The sequence below is a fragment of the Cyprinodon variegatus genome, unplaced genomic scaffold (genome assembly GCF_000732505.1).
Source record: "Cyprinodon variegatus isolate N-32 unplaced genomic scaffold, C_variegatus-1.0 Scaffold443, whole genome shotgun sequence".
Lineage (NCBI taxonomy): Eukaryota > Metazoa > Chordata > Actinopteri > Cyprinodontiformes > Cyprinodontidae > Cyprinodon > Cyprinodon variegatus.
Genome location: NW_015150896.1, coordinates 325,324 through 338,397, shown reverse-complemented (window position 1 = coordinate 338,397; position 13,074 = coordinate 325,324). Strand labels below are relative to the sequence as shown.

Here is a 13,074-nt window from a genome sequence, read left to right as displayed (position 1 = left end):
TGTCATATTTGCATTAAATGCAGCTTAGAAATATGCAACAGTTATTCCTTTCCTCAATAAAATTTTCCTGAATAAAAATGGACTAAAAGGAGTCAAAATGCTAAATTGGAAAACCAAAAATGCAATTAAAGATATGCAGGAAAAGTTTGCCAAGATGGACTGAACTACATTTCTCAAATGTTTAAATATAAGAGAAATAGTTATTTATAGAAGAGAAGTATATATTTTTTTTCTGTAGAGTAATAACCGTCCCCATTAAAGCACTGTCACTGGCATTAAAGACATTAGAGCCGGCCTGGGCATTCACAGATTCATCTGTTATCAGTGTTTTGTTTGACAAGCTGCTTGTCTGAAACGTGAATAGAACGGCAGCGAGCGGCGAGGAAACGTGTTGACAGAAGTGAAGTGTTATTAAGCAACTCTCAACAGCTGCTGCCGTCATCTTTGCTGAAGGTTTTATGATCCTGATGAAAAAAAAAACGACACATTCCTACCTTTTTCACTTAGTTCCTATTAGAAGGTGCAAACTAGTAAAAGTGTTCACACCCCTTTTCTTTTGCACTTTTGCACAAAGTGTTCTTTTAGCAGCGAATCTAGTTTCATAAATCCCAGATAAAACCGGTTCTTAATGAGGTAAGGTCAAAGAAAAAGGCACGGCTTTATGAACCAACAATGAGGGTTAGCGTATGCAGAGTCTGCATAAGAGGACGGATAAGACAGGACTTGTCCTCATGGACACTCAGAGGCCTTCATCCCTTCAGGGCATCGCAACGATTCATGCGTCTTTAACAGAAGCGACCAGATCCCACCTCAGAGTTCATGCAGAGCAGACAGTCGGGCCACAAAGCCCACTGTGTTCCTTTAACATGTGATTTGGGGCAAAAACTCCCAGGGAATCCCCCCCTCCTTACATCGCCAGCTCATCCTCCCTGTGAAGTGGGGTGGGCTGAGATAAGGGGTGTTGGGACCACCCTCTGAGAGACGGTCAGAGGGGGGGCAGGTCACATATCTCTGCTGTTTACAGGGCAAATCGTGAACTTGTTGGTAGACAGAGGGACTGCGATAGAGTGCTGGATGGTCACTGTTTCTATCTCTGCTGAGAAAGAAGAGATCAAGGCAGAGCAAGAGGTCAAACATGAGGGTTCAACTGGCTGCATACAAAAGGGAATCAAAGAGAACAATCTAATTTCGCAGCAGTTTTATCTACTTTATCTCCAGTGGAGTTTTATCTTTGCAATTTGTGAGAAAGATGGGCGATGTGTGTGTTTTCCTGATTTCCCTAACTATCACAGAGCTTATCTCTGGATTGAGAAGCATCGGGAGTGAGGAATGATGGAATGGAAAGAGGAGACGGAGGAGGGCGGTGGAGAGAGAGGCAGTCGGAGGAATGGAAAGTCAGGCTGCAGAGTGAGAAGGGCAGGCAGTTGGTGAGTCGCTTGGTTGTGTCAGTTTGACTGTTTATGTCTGGAAAAGCAAGCATAATGAAGGAGAGGGAACATTACAATGACTGGGTAAAAAGTCCCCATTAAGTCTGTTTCTCTCTGGATCGGATGACACAACCAGAAAAGAAGCCCCAAACTGTCTCAGCCGGCTGGAAAACACTGCCGATAAATAAACAATTAGGCACAAAAAAGAAAACGAATGTGTCAGATGTTCTTCGTATTCACAAGATGCAGCAAGAAGCCTCTTACTGCAGGGAAAAGTGTTAAAGCATCCAAACAGAATATGAGTCAAAGGTTGGAACTGGTCAAAATGCAGAAACACAATCAGAGCAGAAGGAGGGAGCAGATTTATCTCTGCTGCAAAAGCTTCTCGATTAGCCACTAATTGCTCGGCATTAACGAGCAGGACATTTCTTACTGCTAATGAAGCTGGTGGCAGGCTCCGGGAGACTGTATGTGTTTTCAAAAAGACAGAACGCGGAGGGAGATCTAATGGAGTCAAGTCGGCAGCTCATTTTCAGCGAGCCGTTCGGCCTTCTCTGGAAGGAATGCGTGGATGGATTACACTACTGGCTGCTACAGTGACTTTCCAATCAGGCTCCACTTTGTCTTCGCCCGTTTGGTTTAATCCACGCCAGAATGGTTGCAGCAGCAAAATGAAAACGAGGCCGGAAGTCAGGTGTCCTGTCTGTTTGTCACCGCTGAGTGGATTAATGTGTGATTTAAGAAATTAAACTGCACTTGGTGTGCAAATGAAGTCAGTGCAGCAGAGTGTGATGCACATTGCTTATTGGTATGCAGGGTGGCTGTGTGACATGCTAACTTATGCAGTAGTTTAACCCCAACAGAAAAACACAATAAAAGAGAACCAGTCCAAACATTAGTAAATAAAGCAGGTTTACACTTAGAGGTTGCAGATTCGATCTACTGGAAAAGATCAATACATTTCTCTATATTCTCTAAAAATGGCATTTTGATTTGATCAAGGTTGGGTTTTAAAAAGAATCCCTCTAAAATATATTCACTGTCATCCCCCTCTGCTCTGCATAAAGTGTTATGACTATACTGTTTAACACTATAGGGCTTAAAAAATAAAGACAACCTGTGTCATTTCTTAAAGTATAAATATAGTGATTTCAAACAGGTAAAAATAAAAGACAACCGCCTTCTTAAAGGACCAACTCTGACATAATTGAAAATAAAAACATAAATGTACATATATATTGTATATATTTTGGTTTTACTTTTCCTTATACATGCATTTTTTCCATCAAAAAATGTAATCCTATATATTTTGTTATATACATTATAGTATGCAGGAGCATGGAGTTATGTGGTGGTTCTTAAGGGTGTTTTCAAAATAAAAGCATGCGCTGCAGACGGACTTTTGTTCACATTTAATCAAATAAAACATATTTTAAGAACCTAACAGAATTAAATGACCTTTCTTACATTCTTATCAAAATATAGCCAATGTGCATCAAGTCAATACTAATAATCACTTTAAAGCCACCGTATAAGGGTTATTCCTGTCAAACTATAGAGCTTAGCTTATAATTCATGGGGATCTTATCATTAAAATTTAAGATGTTTATGTATAATATTAATAAAATAAGAAAAGGCTTTAAAAAGGTTTTGTAAATGCTGAGTTAAAAATATAAGGAGGTGTTGGCTGATTATTTAAAACACAGCGTTTGGTTTTTAGGAACGCTGAAAATTCCCTGGTGTAAATCCCACTGTTTGACACTTTAGCCCTCCGTTGGTGCAACACAGCATCCCACTGCTCCATATGGGTTAAATACAGAGGGCAATCTTTGAGGGGAGGATGACAAATAATTATTACCTGAAAATGATGTGGGGTGCATTGATCATTGGGAGACTTTTGGGGAAAACCTGGTCTGAGCTAAAAACTTACAGAAACACAGGAAAGGTGAGCCATGCCTTCGCTCCAAGTCTCAATCTGCTGATCCTAAAAGAAAGAGTGAATGAAGATGGTGAGAGCAGAACATTTGGCAATGATCGATCATAGACTAGTTTTAGCTACAGTATGTGGCAGAATTGGCTGCTTATCGGAGGTCTGAGCTCTCTGAGAGCTTTTCTAGTTTGTTTTGTTAGAAAAAGGTGCGGATTTGGGACAATGAGAATAAATTTGCATCGACTGCTATACTGCACTGGAAAAAATCAAAACCTAGATGAGTAATTTTTTCTTAAAATAAGTGCATTTGTTCTTGAATTGAGAAGGTAAAAGAGACATTTTGCCAATGGAACAAGACAATTTACACTTAAGATAAGAAAAAGCAATTGCATTGTCTTATTTCAAGTGCATTTTATCTAAATATCTTATTTTAAGAGTATAAATACTCATTCAATTGGCAAATCATCTCATTTACTTCTCAAAAAAAAAGGGTAAATACACATAATTTGAGAAATTTTTACTTATTTCTAGATGGTTTTTGCAGTGTGCACTGCAAAAACCATCTTGAAATGAGTAAAACATTCTTAAAGTAAGTGATTTAGCCTTAATTTGAGAAGGTAAATAAGATGATTTCGAAATGGAATGAGCATTTTTACGCTAAGATAATTCAATGATATGTACTTGAAATAAGACAATGCAATTATTTATTTTAATTTTAAATCTAGATTGTTTTGTTCAATTTGCAAAGTGTCTCACTTACTTCCTCAATTCAATAAAAAAAGAACTTATTTTAAGAAAAAATTACTAAGATTTCAATTTTTTTGCAGGGTAAGACTGTGCTCCTATTTTGGGGTTTTAGATTAAAAAACACTTTTGATTATTAAACAAATAAAAGGAGCATCTGGATACACATTTCCATATGCCTGGAATTCTCTATGCATTAATATCTAGCTAGATTAAAACTAATAATGTGAATCTTTCTATTTAACCCTTTCATTGAACAGAAATGGAAATATTAAGTTTGAACTAAAAACCCCAAACTGTGGTGAGATGAGACGAAAATAGAGCTTTTTGTCAGGTGGATGTATATGCATTGAGGAACGTCACCATTGTCAGATCTTTAATTCATTGATACACACTACTGTATGTGCTGTGATTTACCTTATTTAGCTGATTTTCGATGTTTCTCAGGTTATTTAAGAGGAAACCGTGTCTGGGTCCGGTTATTCTGTAGATATCTGCAGCCTTAAAGCAGCCATGTGCAGCAGATTTATGCTCTTTAGGGTCATAAACAACTACAAGGTTGACACTCCGATCCATCAGGGAGGAAAATACGACTAATTGTAAAGTAATGACTCCTCATGATTTCAGGCTGCAGCTGCATTTGGGAAATCACCTGAAATACCCCAAGTTGATCATTACTGCTATACATCATGCTCTGTTCTCCATCGCAGAGAAACTAAGCAGGCTCTGATTTCTCCTGGGTCGCAGCGGCGCTCTATCGCAAACGAGCAGCGAGGCTAACAGGGACACGGGACATATTGCCCCCATCTTTTCCCCGCCGTTCGGAGCAACCCAACACCCCTGACACCAAACTCAACCCCAGCAGCTCTGGATGGCCAAGCGAAACACCTGGCATCTGTGCGAGAAGGGCGCCAGCTTCACAGCGACTGCCAGGCGGTCAGCTGAGGCCCCTCTGCCACACAACAACGTGTGTGAGAGTAGGGATGTACAAAGGGTTTGAGTTTGGACCTGGAACAGGTGGGAATGTGACAAAAACAGTCAGAGGATGTGTTGGAATAGGAACCTAATATACAGGCAGTGACAGACAGCTCAGTCTGGACCCTGAAATATTTATAACTTAATATCCAAGTGGTTGACCACTGTGATGTGGGTTTACTCTCATGCATGCCAAGTTTGGGGTTTGTCAATTTGTTGGTTACCTCTGTCTGTTCCCAGCTGAGTTCCTTCATTCTCTGGCGGATGTTTTTTGTATGTCAGAGGCCAAGGCTTGTGCTGAGAGCCTGATGGATGGGGTCCAAGGGGTCACAGACTTCAGCTGTTGTTGGCCACATCACAACGCAGAGAGCTATGCCGCTTGTAACCCGAGTCAGCTGCTTTTTTTCCCCCCTTTTTTTTTTTGCGAGGTTTCATTGTTATAATGATGGGACGGCTCCAACAGCTGGGTGTTTGATGTAGGTGATTGATGATGGAGGATTTCAGATGCACCTTGCACCGTGTGTAGGACAGATGGACCTCTTTCTCAGTCTGTAGGATTATTCCAGGATTTAGCTTCACTCACTGCCTTTTAAGCTCCTACCAGCTTTGATGCTCTTTGTAAAGAGACTTAGTCCCACAGCATAATGCTGCCACCACCGGCTATCGTCCTTTCCAGACTATAAACCGCTACTTTTTTCCAACGCTTTGAACATTCAGCTTATACGAAGGTGCAGCTTTTCTGTGCATTATTCCTAATCCGAGGGAACGGAAGTCACGGAATCACTTTATAGAGCGGGGACTATATAGTGGACTTTATAGTGAACTCAATTAACTGACCATTCTGACAGATGATCATTATTTTTTTATCCTTGTTGGTCACATGACCGCTGTCGGGTAGTGATAGCTATAGGCGACAGCAGACCACCGTGGCAACAAATCCCATGCTCCTTTCCGAGGAGAACTCTCCTCGCAAAGCATTCCGGGGTATAGCTGGGACATCTTGAGTCCACTACTCTTTCATCCACTTGATGTTCAGAAACTCATCTAAAATGGCATAACCACCATATAGTGCCCTATATCCCTTTAACTCCTTGTCCAACTCACGCCTATGAAAATGATCAACCGTTTGGTTGACCAGGCTGTTAAAGGGATTTAGTGATTAGGGCGAACATTTGGACACACCCAAAGTTGTAAGTCAAAGGGGCTCATTTTAATTTAGCTCATGCAAGCAGCACAAATGTCCTGAATTCACACATTGTGACATTTATTTGCTGCATTAAAGCTGTCGAACCAATGAAGAGACTTTGCGCAACTCTTGCAGAGCTGCAAAGAAGAGCTGACAAAACCCGATCTTTTATTGGAAGCTCTTACTGCCGTGAGCCAATAGGCTAATGGGAGCTAGCATTCTTTTTTCTGATACGTAGAGCTCCCCCTGCAGGATGGAAGGGAAAAGTTCAGTAGATGTAATCGGCTTATAGCCTGGTGCGCTCTACAGTCTGGAAAATATGGCTGCATGGCTTAACTTTCAACAGTTACTCCCGTTGTTGGCACAAACAATAAAAACACAGAACATTTCCAATAGTGGGACATGTGTACATCACACCGTTTCTACAGCGATTGTTGTGCCAGGAAGCGACAACTGAGTTGTCATGGCGATGGCCAGCTCAGGTTGCGTTGTGTGGGGACAGACGGCGAATCGAGGCTGTCTGTCCCCACCACCATAAGGATAAATACGGACCGAATTAACGCATCTGTTGTATCAACTCGGCAGCAGAGGGAGAGAAGAAGAGACACAGAGTCAAAGTGGATGTTTTAAACACGCCGCAAGGTGAAACCGAGCAAGAAAATTGCAGAGGATATGAAATTATTTCCAATATCAGCCCGAGTGTGGAAATTCAATTTCACAGTCCATGAACAATATCAAACAAACACACTGGCTGAAAGCGCACACTCCAGCTTGAGTGATACTGTATCAAAAGGCTACACAGCAGACATAAACGAGATTGAGGTGGGTGAAGGGCAGGCTAACAGCTAATGGTAATCCATATTTAGGCTAATCTCCATATTCAGGCCATTTGAACTCCACATTAGCCACCAGCTAACTCCCATGGCCTCCTTCAGATAGGAAAAAAGAGAAGTGGACCCGCTTCCTAATGAACTGCATAATTAAATAAAGATCTCTGCTCATCCTGCTCTGACCAAGCTTCAGACCACGCTGTCCTAATGAGGGCTGAATTGAAACAAACGGCAGCAGGTGAAGGACAAAAGGACAGCGGGGTAATACAGCGGGAATGTGCCTTTAATGAAGAGGCTGGGATAAAAGTGGGGAGAGCAGACCCAGGTCAAAGCGGGCGGTATACACCCGAGCAAGTCTTTTTAGGGAGCCGTGCAGGAAGCGCATAACTGCTTCGGCTTTTCCACTTTGCCCTCGCAGGAGCATGGCTTTTTGATTGACACATGCTAACAAGCTAAGGTGTTGAACACGGGTGCTGGTAGAATGGATAATGCTCCGAGAACCCAGCCGGGGAATTCTCCCACAAGCTACCAATCCTGACAACCGACCGGGGGAGAAGAGCTGAGAAAAACGAAGGCTTATGTTACCAGGTGTCAAATTAATTCATGCAGCATCCAGAGTTAAGAGTGACACAGGAGAACTTTGACTAAAGGAAGACTGCTGCAGAGAGCAGATAAACCAATATTAAGGGGGCTTCCTGCTCTTTCTAAAAATCAAAGGTCGTGGATGCAGGAGGAGAGGAAGCGTGAGAATAATCAGTCAGCAAATCAGCATCCTTGACCCATCAGACTGAGGCCTCTCTTTGAAACAACAGATTTCTTCTGCTTAGGCTGGTTCTTCAGCTGGAAAGTTTAGCTTCACCCATCATCCCTTCACCTTTTGGTCAAATTAAAGCAAAACATGCTCACATCATGATCCACCTGAGCTGCAGGCCTCTAAACTTAGCTAAACGTTCAGATGGAGGAGTGGTTTTAGTGGGATGGCGGCTGCAGCCCAGCAGTTCTGGCACTGAGGTCAAAGCTTTTCTTTAATGGACGTTAAGTGCAATTAATTCTTTATATTAAGTTGCTGTTGTTTATTATCTTAGGCAGCAAATACACCACAAGCTCTTGAAGGAGGCTGTTTACAGCAGAGTTGGTCCTTTAAGTACAGTGAAGAGCCAGAGAAGAAAGGATTAAGTGCTCCAAGTTGCGTTTTCCTCAGCATGAAGTACCTTGTAGAGACTGAAGCACTATTTACTGCTGGGCTCTAGGAACATGAGTTTTAACACCTTAATTATAGCAGTAATGAAGAACTGCTTTTAATTAAAACCTGAAACTCTGGCTTAAAATATATGTATTTTTATTTTAGTTAAAGTTAACTGAACCTTTTGTATCGAAACACTCAAATGAGGCATGCATTGTTAGGTAAGGGGGGGTATCTGTGATGCTGTGGGGCCATTTAATGTCCAAACAGCACAAAAAACGTATATTAGTTTGTTTTAGATAAAAAGTTGGGAAATCATGAATTTACAATGTTTTGTTTGATTCACATTGACACCCAAACCAATGCAGGCCTCACTTTGCTTAGTGAGGATTTATGTTAAAGATTCAACATTTTTTTTTTAAATGGCACCCATGGCAAAAAACATTGATTAAAAAAAAACGCAATGTTGAGATAGAATGGGAACTTTTTCAGAAGCTGTGCATCCTGTTACATCTGGTGTTAAGGAGAACAGCATCTGCGAATTTTTCTGCATTTTTTTATTTTGGCAGAAAAATGTTTTATCCAGCAAATCCACCTCTACATACCTAAAAAAGAAAACTGATAAATATATAACAAAATTAAGTTTTTTGGGTTGGTTTAAGTCCAAAGCAAAACCAATTATTAGGTGAGAATAGAGTATCTGTGTCTCTTTCAAAATAAAATAAATGAATATCTATCAGCCTTTTTTAAAACTAGGAAAAAAACAAATTAAAAGAAAAATACCTGAGAACCTGTTAAAAAGAAGCTCATGCATGGAGACTAACTACACAATAAGGACCCTGCTGAGAATCAAACAGGAAGCTACAATTTTGTGTTTCCTTAATTACACCTTGGCAGAAATGATTTACTGTAATAGGGTTTTATCTGGTAAAACACCAACACATAATTAACCATCGCATTTTTGCCTTTGTTTGGAATTACATATAATAGATTTTACATGAACAAGAACAAACTGTTTTATCTTGCTTGCTATTCCTGGAGCATAGAGCGTTGCTGGTTAAGTTAAATAAATGAGGGAGGTAGTAATCAGCAGGGTTAAAGAAAAAAGTATTATTTCAGTAATTATTTGACTATTACAGGTGAAAGGCTCAAATCTGAGGCTGTAAAACAACTTCAGATCCTGATTGACCAATAAAGTCTTTATAAATGTGTTAAAATCTTTGTTTTTTTGTGCAGATATAAGTGGGATAAAATCATAAATATTGATCATTATCTTCACCCAAGAGTTCGGATTCCAAGCCTCAGTACTTATTGAGGTTTGTTGCAGGATTACTGTTAGTTTCAGGTTCCTTTAAGATAGGTTTAGCTTTTTGTGGATGGCGTGTGGTGTTCAAGTGATTACCTTCAGCACAGGATCAAAGTCAGCTTTTTTAAATGAAGGAGATGGTTCTGAACTGGAAAAAGGCGGATTACCTCCTCTGGTTCAAGGAGCAGTGGTTGATTCAAAGGGTTGTTTATAAGCGCTGCCTATCGTAGCTAATCTCAGATAAGCAGATGATCATAGATGAGATTTTTTTTTTAATAGTTTTTATTTATGAGATAAGACCAATGCAACAAGAGATCGATTTATAATAATGTTTTCTTCCATACCTTTACAACGGACCACAATATTTATAAAGGATATAAATGTATACACTACCATTCAAAAGTTTGGGGTCACATTGAAATGTCCTTATTTTTGAAGGAAAAGCACTGTGCTTTTCAGTGAAGATAACTTTAAACTAGTCTTAACTTTAAAGAATTACACTCTATACATTGCTAATGTGGAAAAATGACTATTCTTGTTCTTAGAAATGAGGGCTATTCCATGCGAGAAATTGCTAAGAAATTAAAGATTTCCTACAACAGTGTGTACTACTCCCTTCAGAGGACAGCACAAACAGGCTACTGTGGGTACTATTTAATGGAGATGCCAGTTGGGGACCTGTGAGGCATCTGTTTCTCAAACTAGAGACTCTAATGTACTTCTCTTCTTGCTCGGTTGTGCAACGCGGCCTCCCACTTCTTTTTCTACTCTGGTTAGAGCCTGTTTGTGCTGTCCTCTGAAGGGAGCAGTACACACCGTTGTGGGAAATCTTCAATTTCTTAGCAATTTCTCGCATGGAATAGCCTTCATTTCTAAGAACAAGAATAGACTGTCGAGTTTCAGATGAAAGTTCTCTTTTTCTGGCCATTTTGAGCGTTTAATTGTCCCCACAAATGTAAAGCTCCAGAAACTCAATCTGCTCAAAGGAAGGTCAATTTTGTAGCTTCTGTAACGAGATAAACTGTTTTCAGATGTGTAAACATAATTGCACTAGGGTTTTCTAATCATCAATTAGCCTTCTGACCCAATGAGCAAACACATTGTTCCATTAGAACACTGGAGTGATAGTTGCTGTAAATGGGCCTCTATACACCTATGTAGATATTGCACCAAAAACCCGACATTTGCAGCTAGAATAGTCCTTTACCACATTAGCAATGTATAGAGTGTATTTCTTTAAAGGTTAAGACTACTTTAAAGTTATCTTCATTGAAAAGTACTGTGCTTTTCCTTCAAAAATAAGGGCATTTCAATGTGACCGCAAACTTTTGAACGGTAGTGTATACACAGATGTTTAGTTTTATTCTCAGAATCTGAATGACAGCAGGATATTTCCTCTGGTTTTGTCATCACAGGATGATGAGCAGACAGTTGCCTTTTCCTTTTGTTTACAGAGCTTCTGTCTATATTGGTGCATGAAAAGCATTGTATCATTGTTTCCAATGGCTAGATACAAACAGAGCTCTGTAACAATAAGTATTTGTTTATTGGTGGATGAGGCAGGCAGTTTAGTCCTAAATAATGTAGCTGATTTAAAGTTCGCCTCTTAGTTTGATGGAGGAAGGTCAAACCGACGCAGAGACCGACCCCTCGGCATATGCCTCCCCCCCTCTGGCGCTGCTGCTAATTAAACATTAACAGACAGAAAAAGCCCTCTCCACACACAATTATACCGCCATATCAAGTCTAATTTCACCAATCACGGCCATCTTTACTTACCGAGAGCAAATTGGGTATTAATCATTTTTCTAGTGGAGATTTCCCTGCCTCTAATTGTTGGAGACGATTCAGTCATTATCAGGAGGCCGGCTACTCTTATCAGTCATCTCACGGGCTACATTTATCTGGAGATTGAGCTCACAGAAAATTCAGCTTAACGTTGTAATGAATTTTTAAAAAAAGTGATGACTCATGGCGCAGTTTGACATCATGTTTCAAATATTCATATCCTGATGAAACGGGAAGAGAATGAAAAGAGGATGAGAAGCTCAAAAATGTTTATTGCAAATCTTTTGTAGAAAAGAAACGTATCAAATTATGTCACATTTATCAGTGAAACTAGTTTCAGGTTAGATATGGTTAAGAGGAAAAGATTAAGCTGAATTCATTACTGGTGACGTCGCTTATAAGATTTATTTACTTTATTACAAAAACCACCAAAATATCACAATTAAATTCATTTCAACAAACAGTACATGACTGAGCCACATCCACATAATCAAAGGCAAAAAAGACAAAAGAAAAAAACAAAACAGCAGGTTACCAGGAAGTAAAGGAAGTTAAAGTGGCAAAATATCAAGGACTAAAAGACAAAAAAAGGGGAGGGGTTACTTCCTGTTCCTGTTTGTCGGCTTCCTGTTTTTCTGCTGTATAATCAGGCCGGTTTAAGGTGATCTCTCTGCATTACCTTCACTTTGATCCGGCTGGACAAAATATAGTGCTTTCAGTGCTGGAGTATACTTCATATACATCTATTTGGCTCCAAATTCACTGGAAAATGTTGTGCGATTTAAACTCATTTCAATCTTTATTATAAAATTGGTCTCATAAATCTAAGCAATACTGGAATATTATTATTATATCTCCACCAAAACAATATAAACATATATGCGTTTAGATTTATGTACATTTAAATATATCTCTTTGCAAAAACCAGTCACTTTTGACTTCATCTTACACGGCACCTATCATGGGGTCCTTCCGCCTGGGCTCAGGCTGTCTTTCTTCTCCGTAACGGTAGCCATCGGCGCCGGCGTAGCGATCCTTTGCCGTAGGGTACCTGTCTGGGCTAGCCTGCCGGTAGCCTTCTCCTCTCCCCGCTGTTGGCTCGTAGTACTGCCGGCCTCTGTGGCCTGCGGTGGGAGAGGGTGGGACATCCTGTCTCATGGCTGCACGGTGTTGCTGCGCCGAGGGATAGTAGCGCTGATTAGTGGGTTGCTGCTGGGATTGGTTGGACGCCTGAGGGAGTGGCAAACGGCCAGAAACCGGAGGGTCCTGGTGGTGGCTGGAGTAGGGGACCGGCTCCCTGAGAACTGGCCTGGAGTGGGTGGGATAATCATACGGATCTCTCCTGAAAGACAAAAGTGGCGTGTATCCATTTAACACAGTGGCAATTTATTAGAAGTTAATAATGCGTCACTAGCTTTAAGCTAACACCAGAATTAAGTGAAACTTTGTTTATAAACATGAATTAACTTTTCAATCGAGATTATTGAGGATCACCTGCACAGAAACTCCTGATGACCATTACTGGTACTAGTTTGAACTGGTTTGGAGTGGAGGACAGCTCTCCTTGAGTCTGCTTCCTCCTGTTATTCAGTTTATGTAGGGAGGCTTTGGCCTTGGCAGGATCGAGTTGTCAGGGGGACGTGGATGGAGAGATGCCAAGAGATAACAGCAAATTCCTTGGTAAGCATATATGAGGCAGTGTGTG

The 13,074-nt window shown here is 40.5% G+C and overlaps 1 protein-coding gene across 3 annotated transcripts in view; it reads right to left on the bottom strand.

The window, feature by feature from the left end:
• Positions 1 to 11,730: 11,730 nt before the first annotated feature.
• LOC107093738 (partitioning defective 3 homolog B-like) overlaps positions 11,731 to 13,074 on the bottom strand; it is a 172,336-nt gene continuing 170,992 nt past the window's right edge. For all 3 annotated transcript variants that reach the window (XM_015388979.1, XM_015388980.1, XM_015388981.1), the window contains one exon: positions 11,731 to 12,711. In XM_015388979.1, the coding sequence (XP_015244465.1) occupies positions 12,315 to 12,711 (397 nt within the window). In that variant the 3' untranslated portion in view covers positions 11,731 to 12,314. The remainder of the gene's footprint in view (positions 12,712 to 13,074) is intronic.